The sequence below is a fragment of the Cygnus atratus genome, chromosome 1, assembly GCF_013377495.2.
Source record: "Cygnus atratus isolate AKBS03 ecotype Queensland, Australia chromosome 1, CAtr_DNAZoo_HiC_assembly, whole genome shotgun sequence".
Lineage (NCBI taxonomy): Eukaryota > Metazoa > Chordata > Aves > Anseriformes > Anatidae > Cygnus > Cygnus atratus.
Window position 1 is genome coordinate 162,719,021 of NC_066362.1, and position 18,116 is coordinate 162,737,136.

General features: G+C 35.6%; 1 protein-coding gene across 4 annotated transcripts in view; it reads right to left on the bottom strand.

Annotated features, from left to right (window-relative positions):
- Positions 1-18,116, bottom strand: part of NDFIP2 (Nedd4 family interacting protein 2) — a 58,283-nt gene that overhangs the window by 26,073 nt on the left and 14,094 nt on the right. For 2 of the 4 annotated variants that reach the window (XM_035565209.2, XM_035565205.2), the window contains exons 2-5: positions 12,895-13,051; positions 11,290-11,417; positions 6,781-6,840; positions 3,498-3,585 (exon numbers count right to left, since the gene is read on the bottom strand). In XM_035565209.2, the coding sequence (XP_035421102.1) occupies positions 3,498-3,585; positions 6,781-6,840; positions 11,290-11,417; positions 12,895-13,051 (433 nt within the window). The remainder of the gene's footprint in view (positions 1-3,497; positions 3,586-6,780; positions 6,841-11,289; positions 11,418-12,894; positions 13,052-18,116) is intronic. The other 2 variants (XM_035565212.2, XM_035565211.2) reach the window with 1 other exon arrangement.

Below are 18,116 nucleotides of genomic sequence, written 5' to 3' on the forward strand. Positions count from 1 at the left end.
ATCTGTTCCAATATAACATCTTGGACTAAATTTACATTTACATTTCTCGGTATTATGAGATTTTTTTTGCTGTCAAGTTGTAGATGTGTTTAAATTGGCTGGCCACATGTGATTCACTTTTGAATGACATCTCCAGATGAGAACTTAAACTTCAGCTGTCTCAAACATTTTTCTCCTTTTCTACCTCCTTATCAAACCATTTGTGAGATTCAAATTAATATTTAGTTTTTCCAGAGCAAGGATTGCCCAAAACTCTCTTCCATGGTTTCAAAGAATCCAAATGAGTTCCACAATTATTTTGGGGTCCACAGGTGAAAATGCTGGTAATATTCTAAAGCACTCCTTAAATACAAGAGAAAAACCTTTTATTACTGTCAGTTAGCCAGGATAAGCCAATCAGACATGATTCAAACTTCCACTATGTGCACATTAAGCAAAAAAAAAAAAAAAAAAAACAACATTTTTGGGCATGACAGTTACTTTCTCTATCACCATTACAGCTGTGTTCAAAATGGTAAGAAACAGCTCAGAAGTTCCTCCTTTTTGTTATGCATACAAAATTTACTCGGAGTAACTCACCTACTAACTTATTTCTCTGGCATTCTGAAAAGTTTATACTATGCTGTATAAGGCACATCTGACTAAAATACATAAATGTAAAATATATTAAGTGGTCTGGTGGCATAATTTGCTGCATTGACTCCATAGATTAATTTAGCTCCACATTAGAAAGTGACAGACACCAGCCCTGACCATTAGAGAGCAGATTATTCACTTATCAACATAACCACAGATTTCAAAAGTGACAGCAGTTTCTTAAAAGTTTCACCACTTAAGAGATAAAATAGGTAGGTTTCCAAATTTTTCTACAAAGTTTCTGAACCAAGAGTTTAAGCAAAAACCACACAAAACCCAAAGACATTTTACAAACATAGAAAAGATGCTCAAAATACCTGCTCGTGTAAAGGGTTTTTATTCATTAGACTATATTGTCTCTTTTTATTTAGTTATGCTAAACACAACAGTATTTTTCAACTTAGATGAGAAACAGATTTATAACTTGCATGCACCAAGATCCAAAAAGACAAAACAAAACAAAAAAGACATCTGGCCACTAGATGGCCTCAAGACAAATATTTTTGCAATTTAGGCAGCTACCACTAGATGGTAGCTACTCATCACCAGTTGACTGTAGCAAGTAGGCAAGAACAGTAAAAAATGCATTCGATTATATTTTGGTTGAATAAAATCAGGTAACAAAAGCTAAATTCTGTTTTATACTTAAAATAAAGGTAATCAACCCCCAGGATCTTATTACAAGTGTTGTACCTAACAGTCACAGAAAGGATGCAGGAGAGCTCATCTAGAACAAGTCATTCTTTCCACAATTCTCTCACTACACCACAGCTCCTGACATTGTTGTCCTGAGTTTTAACTACATGATGAAATTTACTCTAGATTCTCAGTGTTCTGCCACCTTTGCTTCCAGCATTTAAACATATTCCACCCAGGAAAAAAACAAACAAATCCCACAGATAGCTGTTCTGGAAATTTCACTTCAACTCCTGCTTCCTTAAGTCTACATACATCAAATTTATGAAGACTTTGATCTCCTTATGTGAATACATCACACACTATTTAAGATCTAACCTTATTAAGTTAAGCTCATTTTTTATTTAATTCTCCAATCTCACCATGAAAAAAAACTTTGAAAATGAACATTACAAATCTATACATGCAACCAGTTTTCGTTAACTCCTCATACTGTGAACACAAACACCAAGTAAACTATATAAATTCCCATACGTAACTGGTATCCAGTAACAGTTAACACAGAGACCAATTAAGCATATATTTTTATATATACCTTGCAACATGTTTAATTTTGAGAGCACTCATTTTATGCATTTCATTCAAAGATGATCAAAGTTGGCAGTTACACAGTCTCAAAATGATCAAGAAAAAACATGATCTACAGGGTATTTTTGACAAATATGTAAAAGTAGTGCTCTGTGCAGTCAGTCTCAGATAAATGACTGATTTGAAGAGGAAGAAGCCAGTTTATCCAAATTAGCCTCTCCATTCTCGAAGATGCGCACAAGGTTCTGGGTGTGCAGTTTTGGCCAACTGCATTTGAGTATCAATGGAGTCTTTGCTTCTGCTTCAGTTTCTGCATAGCATAAGTTTTACTACTACTATATTCCTAACTGCAAGCTAACAAGTCTGTTTTAAGCTCTGATATAAAGGACTTAAAACATTTTAGACCCAAAAATTCACCCACTTGACCTCCCACTGCAGTGCTAATGAAGGCCTGAACCAGGACTTGCAAGAGCAAGTTCACACAATACAGAACTTACATAGGTTAAATACAAGACATTGTAGTATATAGGGCAGGGGAAGAAAAGAAAAAAGAAAATGAATAAAACCCTTCACCCCCAAGAATATATACCCTTTTTATGGTCCAACTACAGATAGAGGCCAGACTACAAAAGTCACTTTGTTCCCGTACATATTTGTGTATTTGCTATGTGACATATAAAAATTATAAAAAAAATTATCCGAAGACGCAATCCCCCAGTTGTCCTAGTGATTTATATATCAACACTAAAAAGCTTTCAAAACGTTCTATAACCTGGACCTCTAGCTTTTAAATCAAGAGACTATGAAAGACATAAAAGGTACATGAACTAAAATGAAATTTTGGTTGAAAGACCTATTTCAGACCAAAATTCAGTGGATAACCAATCAGGTTTCATCCTGATGAATGCTAAAAAGAACAGCTGCATCCCCCACATCAAACTTACATAAAGGCTGCCAGAGAAGCATTTCAGAACAGGGAAACATCTTTAGAAATGATAAATAAATATGCAAGTGGAAAAACAAATGGCTTTTTTCTACAAGTAATTTCCAGTGGCTAAATCCAAGTTTGCTCAACACAGTAGGTAAGTTATAAGACAAGGCATGCACAACACACACAGGGCCTGAATAATTGTAAAATTAGCACCAGCTACAATCACATATTACCTAAGAGTACATATTTATATGCTAGTGGTTAGTTCAACCTGAAAGTAAGTGTGGCTGGACTTGTTCCATAATTAACTTCACTACACTAACACAAGTAGTTTCTATATGGTACATCATTTCTCTCTAAAATTTCTAAGAATTGATGGCCAGATTTCTGTGATCCAGCCTTTAAAGGTCGCAGTCCAACCAGAAGATGACAGGATTACTCAATTCACAATTAACAGTGCAGTCTTATTACATCTCAGAAGATTGTGATTTTTGGTCCCCTTATCTATGAAAGGTGCCACAGAAAAATAAGCGGAACACACGTGCTACACCTGGAACAGTAAGTGCTTATATCTCTGTACAGGTAAAAGTAATAGTAATTCATTACAGTACATTAATTCAGTTTATCACAGTTATCTCCCATATTCCATAGAAATAAGGTAAAATTAAGATATACCTCAATAGGTCTGCAGTACCAGATAACTTACTGAAAAATGCCAACATGAAGATGCCATCATTGCCCACTCTAAGCTGATCTGCATCACTGAAATCATCTCGTGGTGGATACTCTTCTTCCTGGATTTACAGGTTAGTGATAATTTAATTAAAAATTTATTTTAGAATAACTATCTTTAGGACTAAATTGTGTTTCTAGATCTAGAAAAGAATTGACATTTCTATAATATGTCCATATCAAGGAACTTCAAAAGAAAAATAATTCATATCAATAAAACAAGGCTTATTGGTACTTATGTTGACAGAGCCCAGAATTAAATCAAAATTGCTGTAGAAGATACATATTATATATTCATCTTAAATGAAACTAGAAATTATTTCAAATGAGTACTTTAAAATCAAAACCAGCAGAATTCCCCCTTCTTGTTGCAACCATCTTGGTATGCAGCCAAGATGTTAAAAACTTATTGGATAAAATCGTTACATAGTATGTTCTATTTTTTTTCCTGACAGAAAGGCCTTTTAATACTTTACAAACTATAAAGATTTAGAATAAGGTGTATATTAATATTGCTGATGCAAAAGCACAGCACTAATCAATTTATAGATTATCCAACAACCTGCTGCAAAACATACGTAAAGCAAAGAAAACCTCTAAGGACACTAGAGGGCATGAGTACATTAAAATTGTTTTAAAGACTTCTAAACTCAGAAAAGACAATTCTTAACTTACACAAAAGTAAACAGAGATATCAGTCAAAACAACGCAGAAATTTCTCTGGTCATGTCAAAATACTAGATCTTAAAATACGGAAAGTATGAGTTTGTTTTGTTTTTCAGGGCTTATTTTTCAACAGGGCTTAGTAGCTCTTATATACTGTTCTGTACGCTGGGAAACAGAAGTTTTCATTATGGCAGCTCTCACTAAAGAGAGCGTGATGAAAACTAGAAAGAACAGTTAAACAATATGTTAAGTAAATAACAGCAAAACAACACAGGATGATACAAGTTAAATAATGCTGCCAGTAACAGTAGCAATCTGATCTAGACAGAAGCAGGAGTAACATTCTTTGACTTTTCCTGTACTTTTTCTCCAACTGCTGAATATAATGACTTGGAACTGAGGTAAGAAGTATCCTATTAAAAATGGTAATAAAAAATTATATCAAGGAAGATTAAAGTGAGATTTATTGTTTGCTCTGGGTGAATCGGCAAAATTACTACTGAAATAATGTAATTCTGATTTTAACATGTTATTCACTCACTGTACCAAACGTTATTTTATGCATGTTTTATACATATATATATATATATATATGTGGATATATTCATAACTAAAAGGGCATTAAACAGTCACAATGATCTAGAGCTCTGTCATGGGATTGACATATTCGCCTTTGTGAACAGTGCAAATTAATCTACCAGGGTATAGTGATTACAGTTAAAAGTATGCTAGAACAAACTGTACCAACTCCAGGCAGCCAGCACTACCCTTCATAACATGGCCATGAAATTCCAGCTGTTCTCTTTCCTTTCAGATTAATTAACCAGACCTCTGTATCACAAGATATTATATTTTAAAAACATTGCTGTTCATACAGACAATTCCAATGAAATCACAAAAAGCTGGTCAAACAGCAATCTTAAGAAGCCATAACTCAACTGTACATAATTTCAGATGTCCCTAAATGGTCATCTTAACTGATTACGAAAATATTAATTTGTTTAGCACAATTTTGCTGCAGCTGCAAGACTGATGGGGAAAAGTGAAGGAAGGACTGAAAATACATTAAACAAAAGGCTACATTTGAACATGTTTATATCAGAAGCGTATGCCTCAAAAATTTTGCTTTCAAGTTCAGACTATTTTCAATTTTAATTTCAGAAGCTCTGTAAAATAACATTTTTTTAAAATAACCTGCTAGCTACTGTACTTCATACTGGCATTTCCACATTAGTTATCAAATTTGCTCTATGCAAATTGTTCCCTCTGAAAAACAAGATTTGGCTTAGCTACAGTAACAAGTTTAACAGGTTTCTCTATACACATGTAAGCCTTAGCAACATGCATAAGAAATGTGAATCAATAAATAATCCAGGGACACGAGAACAGGCATTTGCAATAAGCGTTAGCAACTTATTTATTGTACTCTATGTCAAAAGACAAGTATAGTAAACTAAGCTCTATTTACCATCTCCAAAAATTGGCATATTGAAATTATCAGAATCTTTAATGAAATGAAAGTTTCCTACCTTTAAACCAGATTCAGCCCTCGCTTACATCACTTAGTATCTGGTTTTACAATCAGTCCCACTGCTCAGTTCCCACTAATACAGGCTGTCCTTTGCAAGACAGTGCTCTCATTTAATCTAGTTAGTGTCAACAGTCCTAACTTTTCTTCAAAGAATAATTGTTTGCCACCTTTTTGGTCCCATTTTTGTGGAATAAAAAGGGACAATGCAGAATGACTCTGTCCTCTCAGCTGATGCTCAGAAAATGAGCAACTTTATAGTAATACTTCTATTTTATATTAATGACATTTACTGAATAATTATATTTATATTTTCTTCTTAGTGAGAATGTCATTGATATCTAGTTATATAGAGATAATTAGTTATCGACACATAGTTTATACATACACACATGCAAACTCCTAAAAAATAAAGCACTTTTTTAATATCTTATATTGATTTTTGACAAAATTAGCCGTTGTAAGGATCACAGACAATTCATTTTATTGTTAAATATGCTGAAATTTGTATAAACAGAAAAATTAGTATTCCTATGACCAGGGAAACAGTTAAATAGCAAAATATATTATCAACATGAATAGCATATCAAACAGAGGAATTTCTTTAAGCTAAAGGATATGAAATACTACACAGGATCTGTTGAAGTCAAACCTATTAACTCCTCTGGAAACAGTGTTCTCTGTAGCTGTTTTACAAAAAGAGGGCTGTTTGTTTTTTTTTTTTTTCCCCCCAAGGCTTTGTAGCTTCTTTTAAATTGAAACCTAGCATGGCATACTATGAGACAACCACCTTTACTCAAGGAAAGAAACAGTGTTTTCAGTAACCCTTTGGATAGCTAAACTGGTAACTCTTCTCAATGAAGAGGATTTACAGAGAAAAACTTGTAAGGAAAAAGGATCAAGTTACTTAGTAAAATCCATAAATGATATCTTCAGCATACAAAACAATATGGAGAAGTTAAGGAGGAGGAGGTGTGGGGGGGCATAATGAAACCCAGAAGCATTTGTTTGCCAATAGGAAAATTCATAGTTAAAGTCTAAACTAGAGAGAACTATACCATACCTCGGGACGACTGAGGAATATTTCATCAAACAGACTCCTAGACTCCCTAAACTGGGCGTGCTAAGCATGTAAAAACAGAAAAACGTAAGACAAATGCAACTGAAGAGCATCAAGTAAAAGCCATTCATTGCAACATACAAACAAGCCATTTACCTGTTAGCAATATGTTTGCCCGTTTAAATTAACCTTTTAAAACTGACCTTTAGAATTTGAAAAGGAAAAGATGAAAAGCCAGCATAACTAATGCTATCACAACTGATGACAAAGGATTCCTACAATTTCTTTGGTGCACTGAGCTAACTGGAAGACTTTGAAGGGAATAAAAACATAGATTGTGTGTAAATATTTAAGATTAAATACACAAAATCAAGTACAAAAAGCACCCATAAATTTTAAGTTTGGATCGTTCATACAATCTATGGATGCAGGGACTACGAAGTCTATGATGTGATTACGGTAATTTTTTTTTTCCATAACATCCCTACCTCATTCAGGAAAAGAGTACGAAAGCAGCACATTTAATGAACTATCTTCTTATACCATTTTCCTTTCTTTTGTTCAATTAATAGGTTTGAAGCCTTCTTTACTGCACACTTTTGACTGTACCATGAAATAGTTACCAGCTTCATGTGTCACTCAAGATAATATAAGGGCATCTAACTCTTTGCCTCTGTTCCCATTATAGTAGTGAAGAGGCACTATATCCTCATTTTACAAGCAGGAAGCTAGAGGCACATCATAACATAATTTACATCCTTAAAGCACTAGTTTCATAAACCTGAAAATTAGAAATGGAAAAAATACATTATATAGTTTGTGTACATTTTGCAAAGTATATAATACATAACTCAGACACTGTGTGCAGATGTCACTGCTTGTGATCTCAAAGACAATGAAAATGAGAAAACAATTGCAAACTAGTAACGTCCATGTGACTTATTCTTCCACAGGTATGTAGAGCTAAGGATCAAAATCCTTCCCCTCTGGATGGCAAACCACCACCCTAAGCATAATGTGACTTTTTCCACAGTCTTAATACCGAGTCTTTAATATAGCTTGTGCGTTTATGCATGAGCGTGTGCTGAAAGGGAAAAGAGGGAAAAAAAAAAGGATAGGAAAGAAGAGAAGAAAAAACACAGAAGCAAAACAAGCAGAAACTATCAAATCTGAGATCCTTAGCAGTCTGAGGCCTTTAGGTACACTGAGGCAGCTCCTGATACTGTACTGCCTTAGTCTACAGCTTTCCAGTTAATTTCTGCTTTGGTGGAAAGATGGTGTGTTCCTACCCGTTTTTCGTAAGTAGGTGAAATTCTTACAAATTTCACTTAAGTGTAAGCACTTCCTGAGTTCTTCTGTGTGTTTTGGAAAAGCATGTATACTGACAGGCTTCATGCAAAAGTTCATTTATCCCTTTGTCACCATAACCTACTCTCCTACTTCTAAAATCTAGATTCCTCCTCACCTCCATTTTACTTACTGTTCTTCTGTCTTGGCAATTCTTTCTTACTGATTGACTGCTCAATCATTTTATTCACTTTTTTTTTTTTTACTATGCTCACGTTTTCCAAATACAGTCATTTCCCTTCCTAAGCTCCACAAGTGCCTCCTCACAAAGCAACATAATCTTATCAGTGTTCCTTCTCCATTCCTATTCTTTTTCTCACTCACCCACTTCAGCTGCTTTTACAGTACCACATTTTGTCTTCATTTGGTTTCCTTTCTCCACCAATCCCACCAAAGTTTATTCTTTTCCCTCTTGCTTCTCATTAAGATCACTCTGTGCTCCTTACATACTAATGCTCTCCATTCAGCTTTGCCTTTTCTCATTTTGACTTAGACCCATCCTCCCTCACCCTGCCTGTGTTCACTAAGTTAGTTATCTCTTTGACCAACCAAAACCAGACTGCTCTTCACAAAACATGTAAGCTGTAAGCTTTAGAGACTCAGTCTTTGTCCTTTTACCCTTCTACCTAATACAAATAACCTCATGATTATGTACTGATCAAAGGCCGAGAATAATAAAACTATTTCACAGCACACCAGAAACTCACAGTTCCAGTGTTTTCACCAGAAGTAGTCATGAGCAGTCACACAGTGCATTTACTTTTAGCCTGATAATCCTGTTCTGATACAAGACATCTGCAAACGTCCTCTTGTGACAAAACATCTCAAGTCCCATCTCCTTCAGAACTATGAGCAGTCTGAACTTGTTCATGAAGGACAATCTCCACAAATGTATTAAATTTAAAGCTGTATGCATGTACTATGGAAACTCATTTTTCAGTAACTGAATTTGGCCAAAGCCAGGCAGATTTTCTGAGAATGAGCAAAAGATGTTTCTGACACAGTGACCTAAACATGTGAGAATTCAAGTGCTCCAAAATAAAAAGGCTTAAGAACACAGTTTAAAAACTATTGTTTTTGCTTAACTCTATTCTTAGAATTGGCTGAATCCCAGCCTGAGGTTTTTTTCCAATGAAATTCAGGTCAAGGACAATTGCTTTTACATCTACAGCTTTCACCCCATAGGGTTCCAGATGTACAAAGTTAAAAGCAACAGGAATCTTGCAAGAAAGTTACATGTGCCCCATCTGAAGTGTCATAGGACTGGTAACAGTACCCTTAAAATTAAGGTTTTGGTTGCTAATGTTTTGAATGTAAAGGTTTGTAATTTCAGATTAAGGATTTCTTTCAGACCAATATTTCATCATAAATTGTACTTATATTACAAGCAGTAACAACAGACAACATAATTGCTCTAACAGAAGCATGGACTAAAAGGTTACAAGATGACCACCTCCTAGCAGGAGCTTGGCAAGTAACCATGCAAATATTCCAGATTCACTGCTACATTTAGTAAAACAGGCTTGTACAACACCTTCACCTTGATGTTAGGCAAACCCATTTTAAAATTTAGCTGCATATACTTAAAGCTGCATATACCGATTACTGCATGGCAGTCAAGGAAGAAACCGACTCCACCTGTGTGAGTAAAATTTTTTTTCCATTCACAGGCACAATGTGCCCAATAGCTACAACGCAGTCAGTAAGATTTTAGAATCATAAAATCATAGAATGGCTTCGGTTGGAAAGGACCTCAAAGATCATCTAGTTCCAACACCCCTGTCATAGGCAGAGATGCCAGTCACTAGACGAGGTTGCCCAGGGCTTCATCTAACCTGGTCTTGAAGAAATGGGGTATCCACAACGACTCTGGACAACCTATTCTCAGAGGGTGGTGAGGCACCACCTCAAAATCTGAGGTGGCAAGGAACCACCTTAAAATCCATCTTAAATCACCTTGATCTCAAAATGGGGATTTCTAGTGAAAGCACTGGAAGCCTAAATTAAATACAGCATATTATGGCCAATCCTATCAAATAGCAGAACTTCCACCTTCCAAAATTTGGGAGAGAAAAAGAAAGAACAAAATCATCAATTGTTTACAAAACTAACATTTAACATTAATTGCAGGTATCGAATTTTTGGTTTTACTCCGAATACTGCATTCTTTATAACGTTAGTTCAAACAAAATTAAAAGCACTGGTTATATACCTATTCATTTACTGTGTACTATAACTTGTGGTATGTGATTTTATTTATTTTATTTTTAAGTCATAGAATGGGTTGGGTTGGAAGGAATTCTATAGATCAGCTAATCCCAACCCCCCTGCCATGGGCAGGGGCACCTCCCACAAAACCAGGTTGCTAAAAGTCCCATACAGCCTGGCCTTAAATACCTTCAGGGATGGGGCATCCACAGCTCCTCTGGGCAACCTGTGCCAGTGCCTCACCATGCCCGGAGTAAAGAATTTCTTCCTTATATCTAATCTGAATCTACTCTTTCAGTTTAAAGCCATTCCCCCCTCATCCTATCCCTGACAAAGAGTCCCTCCCCAGCTTTCCTGTAGGCCCCCTTTAGGTACTGGAAGGTCGCTGTAAGATCTCCTAAAGCCTTCTGCTGTTCTCCAGGCTGAACAACCCCATCTCCCTCAGTCTGAACATTCAGGGTTACTTGGAACATTCCTTCAAACTTCAGTATTAAAGCTTTCATGAAACAAGTAGCAGGGATTTTTCCTTTTGGAAGATCTCCGCTGTTTGGTATTTCAACCCTTCCGGACTATTAGAATCCCCTTCCTCTCCAAAGCTCTACCTTCTTTACTAATTAATTTTTTAAAACCACCTGAAACACTCAATATCAGCACTAATTGTAGAAAGTAACGTTAGTAGTGGATACTTAAAAGGTAACAAAATAGTAAATTAATTATTAAAACAGAGTAATATTTGGCTTTCAGAAGTGTTTAGCCAGCTGCTATGCCTCAGAACAGTAAATACTATACACTTTCCATAGTACAATGGATTTAATCTATAAAAAAAAATCCAAAATATCTAAAATCATCTGTTTACCTTTATTTTAATAAATAGGCCATAATACGATCCGAATTACTATAAACAATTAGATTAGCCTCAGGTTTTACAAAGTTGAAATAAAGAACTACAACACTTACTCGTTGGGCAACTTCTGCTGCAGCAGCTGCCATTGCTGCAGCTTTGGCCTTCTCTGCTTCATCGTATGTAGGAAGAGAGGTAGCTACACTGTATGGAGGTGGTACAGGGTAAAATTCATTGTGTGTTTCTGTTCAAAATAAAGAGGTTATGCATTTTTAAACCAGAAAGATATCAAGAATAACAAGCTTTATGTGCATAAAACTACTGAGCTTTAAAGTGCATATTCTCTAGAATCTGAAACTGATGATATTCGGGGTTCACGTTCTTACGAACTTTTAAAGAATGTATTTTTATACAACTAAGTGGTGAACATGTATTAATGGTTCTGTTAGCTGCTACTCAAGACATAAACCTTAAAATAGGTGCTGCAAGGAGCAAACAGTTTATGAAAAAAATTCATGAGCTTAGCTATATCTCTAGGTGTTCCAACCAGTGTTTCTTTTATAATATCATAGAAGAGACATGCAAAGAAATATCCTAAAAAAGCTTTTAATTTTCAACATCAACTAGTTAAGTCTATTAATAATTACAATGTATTTTTATTAGCAAGATCCTGTTGCTAACTCCAATTGCTCCATGAAATTCATTTTCTCCAGATTTTCAGTTTCATCATATTCTTTTGAAAATGTTCCTATATCAAAACGAACCACAGACTTCATTGTTACATATCAAAATAGCAAAGTAAATATAGCATAGAACCACTAATTAAGTGAATAAATCTATTTAAAATACACCTCAAGGTTCTGCCTACAGCCAGTAATAGTTTGCACAAGATTGCTTACATGGGAAAGATTTGTCAGCACAGGTCACATGGCAAAAATATGTCAGCACACTACAAAAATGTTACACATAAGGCTAATTCAGCACAGCTACATGTTACACTTGCAAACACTGTCTGAAAGAGCAGGGATAGGAAATTGCTTCTTTAATCATCGTTAAAGAATTAGGTCATAGATTAATTCCGAAACATTTACTCGGCACATGGGAGATGCAAATCCAGGCAACTTCGCTGAAACAGTGACTTTGATGTTGCCTGCTGTTAAGTCTCCTATACCCTAAAGGAGGGTCACAGCCTCATCAGAAAAGGAGTAGTGAATAAATGGGGAAAAAGTCCTGCTTCTAATTTTCCACAAGAAGTTTTATGAAGAGTCTTTAAAGGAAAATAAATCTTTTTCATGGCAATATTTTCACCAAACATGGCACATACTTTTAAGAAGTCTTAGGTTTGACAGGGGAGTGGAGGGGTGTTAAACAGGCAATGAAAATTGCTAATGAGGTCTAATAATGAAGCACTACTCAAATATGTAGTGGCACTGAACTACATAAATACTCAAATATGTAGTGGCACTGAACTACAGGCAAACTTAAATAAAAGCTAATCATTACACTAATTAATGAACATCCATTTAGTCTAGCAATTTGGAAGAATCAGTGCAATTTAAAAGCATGCTTCTGAACGAACTGGACAAAGAGCTGTGCATGAAAGCCTAGCTTTTTGCTGCAATTGCGCGCATAGAAGAAATACCGCAGCACCATACTACTCTGAACCAAGCGCTGATTCATACACACTCCTCTCTGACAAGCTGTTATGTAAGGAAAAATACCTGACGTTGCAGCTGCTTCTACAGCTATGCTACAGTAAGGTGGGGGGGAAGTATCTGCTTCAGATACGGCTGCTGTCTGAGGAGTCTGTGTAGTCTCTGTAGAAGTGGAAGACTGCTCAGCTGCTGAAGACTCTGGTGGGTCATCCTCATTGTGAAGCTTAAAAGAAAGACACACAAATTTCAGGCACTTCTTTACACAACCACCTAACACTTGCAGGACTGTGATCAAAAAGAAAATCGCTCTTCCACCAAACCAAAGAAAATACTTATGCAAACAGCACATGACTACTTAAGTCCAGTTAAATACTTTTAAAGTAAACAGCCAAAAGTAATCTTAACTGCTCCCCCTCCCCCCGAATGTCACTTTTGCTCAGTGACATTCACAGAATTTTAAAAATCTGCATTTTTAATGTTTTCTATTGGGAAAATGCTAAGTTTAAAATACTTCCTATTCCATTAATATTTTAAAACTATTAAACAATCTTCTTAAATACATTCATAAAATATATTAACTGATGTTAAAAAACAACAGGTGAGCAAAACTATTTTTACTGTATCAATCTAGAGGAAATCAAGAAATAACACTACTTGTATAAATGTAATTCCTATACTCTTGCGTCTCGTTAGAGAGCTTCTCCACTCAAATTTTAAGACTTTCCAAAAAATTCTGCGTTTCTCTACCTTCGAGAAAGAATCCTTTCCTATAAAACTTTAAGTTGCTGGTTTGCTTGCTTTTTAAAATGTAGTTCTAAAAGAACACGTCCAGTTAAGCTTACAGAGAACTGAGAATTACGATAAGCAAGCATGTTTGTTAAAACAATAGAATTCAGATCCATCAACCAATGTATGTTCTTTGAGAAGGTGTTTTTGATTATTTTAGCTAAATTGATAGCGTTTAGAATCAAACTAAGAAGGAAGAATACAAGCTTGATATAAAAAAAGTATTAGTACATATTAGTGTTCACACTAGTGTGAACTACGAGATGCCTATATGATGACTACTGAGGCATTCATATTTAAAACAGTCAGATGAATAAATTGAACATATCTGAAACAAGAATTCTATAATTTTAATAGTTTCTAAAAACATCATACAGAATATTATTGTCCTAGCAATAACAAAAAAAAATACTAAGAATATATCATTACTTTTGTATTGGGCAAACTGTAATCAGATTATTGGAAAATAAGAATGCTAAACAAATTTTATTAACTAGCATTATATTCTTACAAAATGGTTGCATATCCAGGGTATATCTAAGTTCTGCAGGTTATAAATTCTGTGCTTTTCTTTCTAACACTAAACTAGTGATAACAGAAGGAATTACAAGCAAGTAAGACATTTAACTAAAGACAGGTAAATTGAAAAGACAGGTCAAGGGCAAACGGAAAATACTTCAAAAAAAGTTACTGTGACAACAATTTCATAAAATTTTCACACGGCTTCTACGCTATTGTCTTTAAATGTGTCAAATTTGAAAAAGGCTCTAACAAGTAACTTAACACTTTCTCGAGAGTCCTTCCCAATACTGCATTCAAAGAATTATAGCTTAAAGGAAAGGTTTCATCTGTATATAAAACAGATATATACACAAATCTATATACATACACATATACACACACATACATGCACACACAACACACACAAGCACATGCTATTAAAGAGAGGTGACCTTGAATAGAACTGATAGAGGTTATTGAAGGTCTCTGGGTACTGAGCAGTCAGGTCATTTAATGTCTAATCAGTGATCCAGAAAAAGCAGTAAACTGAGAAATCTGTAAAGCTATTTATAGTAGTTAAGGCCTGAAAAAAGAAAACCACTTCAAAATAACCTAACGTATTTAGAGATACAGAAAGCGTGTGAGAAGACAAGACACTTGATTCTAGAAAGGTCAAGCAGGTCAGAGAAAAATGGTTCTACATTAAGTACAATCATTCACAACGATAGTATGGTATTGAAGTTGATATAGGTAACAAAACTACTTTTAAATAAAATTGTCATTTTACTAGCAATGAGACAAATAACAAAATTTCTGGCTTTCTGCATTAATGGCTAGTACACCAAATACAAATAGTATCTGGGATGCGTGTGTAGTTCTGACTACCTCACTGCAACAACCTGGTCTACAAACAGAGGAAGAAGTAAAGCCTAGTTAATGTATTTCTGTCTGTTATCTTCGTTCCTCCTTTCCTCTTGCTGTCTGCTTCAATAACAGCTTTTTCCCTCCTGCCAATACACCGCTTGTGCTGTGACCATTCTACAAAGATTCACAGCACCAATTGGTCAAGGAGCATATCACTGCTCAATACCCACTCTCACATTACTGAGGAAATTAGTTTTCTCTCTTCTGCTTGGTTTCTTGGAAGCTACTTTTCTCCAGATTATTTGAAATTTATTAACAGCTGCAAATGATGTAGGTAACAGTAGGTGCATATTATTCTCCCAACCTAAGACTTCTTTACTTCACCGTGTTAACGAGTCATTCAATTGTTGTAGCAAGTGCAATTAGGAAACAGAGAAACTCCATACTACAGGCTTTATACAAAGGAGTCCTGTTATGCCTTTTAGAGCATTGAGAAGGCATAGTTCTGATTTTTGTTTAGTATGACTCATTCAGGGACTAAGTATTTCTATTTATCCTGTCTTTTATTTTACTCTATAGACCTTTCAGAAATTCTTAAGTGTATAAGGGTTATCCTATTGCAGTAAGACAATCACAACATTCCTTACAGGATACCCCAGCATTAAAATCACAGGAAGCGGCTTAAGAAGCTTGAGTATTTACAGCTAGAGTAATAAATGCTAATTGTCCCACAAGCAGAAGCTAGCTTTTGTTAGTGCTGGTTCAAGTGTTGACTCCTACTCTCTCCTCAAGACAGTAACTTCAGCTCTTCTGCTCTCCTCGGTCTCCAATGGAAAAAATTAAAAATAAAACAAAAAGCATAGCTTGCTCTGGCAAGCTGGAAGTTCTGCCTATGCCAACAGTGTAGACGTGCTGCAAGACAGGACGGTACAACCTTCTCTATCTGCCTTGTCTTCACAGGGCACTGATCCTCCTCTGTGGAGTCACCAGTTTGCTGGCAACCTGTAGGAGCCCAACCCTCTTCGAACCTCCCCCTGCCTGTTTAATTTTGGCTTATACTGGCTGGTAAATTTAGAAGCTATTTTTGGAGACAGGGGAAGAAGAGGCCTGACACACTACATTGGTTTCATTTCCATAGAAACCAAGCTAAAAACACTCAGAAGGGAACAGAAAACGTCTGTTTCAAGGTATTACTTAAGCTATGTACTTAAACATCACCTTCTCAGTATTTAACATTAAAAGTGAAGAAATTAGACCTAAGAAGTTTTCCAACAGCAAGATTATTTTAGCCTGCCTTTTTAATTAAAGGACAAGGGGAAATTACAGATTACAGTTCAACCCCCACCACCACCACCATTATATAGTTATAAGCAATTCAACTGCATTTGCTACGATGACAGCAAAAAAACAAACAAAAAAACAATTGCTAGGACCTCTTAAACTACAAGCAACTGCAAGTTACGGCCTTCCCCTGCCCTCATCACAGCATTTTAAAAGTGGAATGCAAAGACACTTTTTCCTGTTATTTCTGTATCAAACTTTCTTCTGAAAAAATGCTTTCCTTCGCAATTGTAGTTTAGTTGGCCATACCTAGCAATAGTTAGCTGTCTAGAAATTCATCTTCATAAAATCCAAAGCAGATTCCTTTAAATCTTGGTTTCTATGCAGTGTATCTGGCTGACCAGAAGCTTTACAATTAAAAAAGGGAATATTTGTTAATCGACTTACATTTCTCTTAAACTATACACACAAGTATTTCAACTCCAGCTTTCACAGCCCTTGAACTACAGTACACTCCAGGCTGAAGAGTCAGATGTATCTGTCTTAGCAGATACATTGCAAGATGTGTCTGTCAGCACAGCTAACATGCAAAGCTAGATACAGCAGCAATGTTTTTTTTTCTGACAAACGCTCAAAATCTCATGGAGACTACCAGAGAATATTTGCAATGTAGGAAAAAACACCTGGTAAAAGTCATCTGAAGAAAAATAATACACCTTCAGTTTATTTCGCAGAAAACATCTATAAAACAATAATTCACTATTTCATTCCAGAAGAAGCTAAAAATCAGGGACAGATATTCCAGCATAAAAATATTTTGGAAAACACAGCTATTTTAGCATTTAATTTTTATTACAAATCACTTCTTTAAGTGCTGCATCTTCTCCTTTCCTTAAGTCCTCTATTTTGTTTGTGTAGTTATTTCCAAAGTAATCAGATCTGATACCTAAAATCTACTTATACACTATACAGAACATGAACCAGAAGAAAGTGCTTGGCACAGGGTCCTTTCCTGAGGGGACAGGCATGGATATTTTCACTCTTTAAGCCTTTAAAGGAGAAAAAAAAGCAAACAAAAAAAAAAGAACCACCTCACTCTCTGCTTACACTATTCTTTTGCCTGCAAACAGTAATTTTCTATGACCTACCAAACTTTGCTGGGCTGGATAAACATTTTGCTTCATTTAATAGAACGGTTTAGGTTGGAAAGGACCTTAAAGACCATCTAGCTTCAACCCCCCTGCCCTGGGCAGGGACACCTCCCACCAGACCAGGTTGTTCAGAGCCCCATCCAGCCTGGCCTTGAACACCTCCAGGGATGGGGCATCCACAGCTTCTCTGGGCAGCCTGTGCCAGTGCCACCCTCAGAGTAAGGAATTTCTTCCTTTCCATCTAATCTAAATCTCCCCTCTTTCAGTTTAAATCCATTACTCCAGTCAATGCATAGGTGATGCATTGACTGACTTGTAGAAGAGAGGTAATATAGGCAAGTTGTTAAGATACACTAAATTTTAAAAAGGGCACAGGAAAAAGATATCATGTGATGACGTCTAATGCCACATGTATACTATTTGCACAAGATTAGAACGATGTTTTCTGATAATGTAGATAAAGTAGCACATGCCAGCTCTATTCACATTGATAGGTTAACATACACAAACATCACTCAGTAATTCTGGTAACTAATTTTCTGCACATTCTTCCAGAAGTTGTAAATTTCCATTTTAAAAAACGCAATTTACAGAAGTTATGTACATTGTAAAATTGTTGCAACATAATTAATTTCAACAGCACATTACAAGCAGTATAAAAACCTTGTTTAAAAATATAAGCTACTTTCATGCTATTTATAAAAT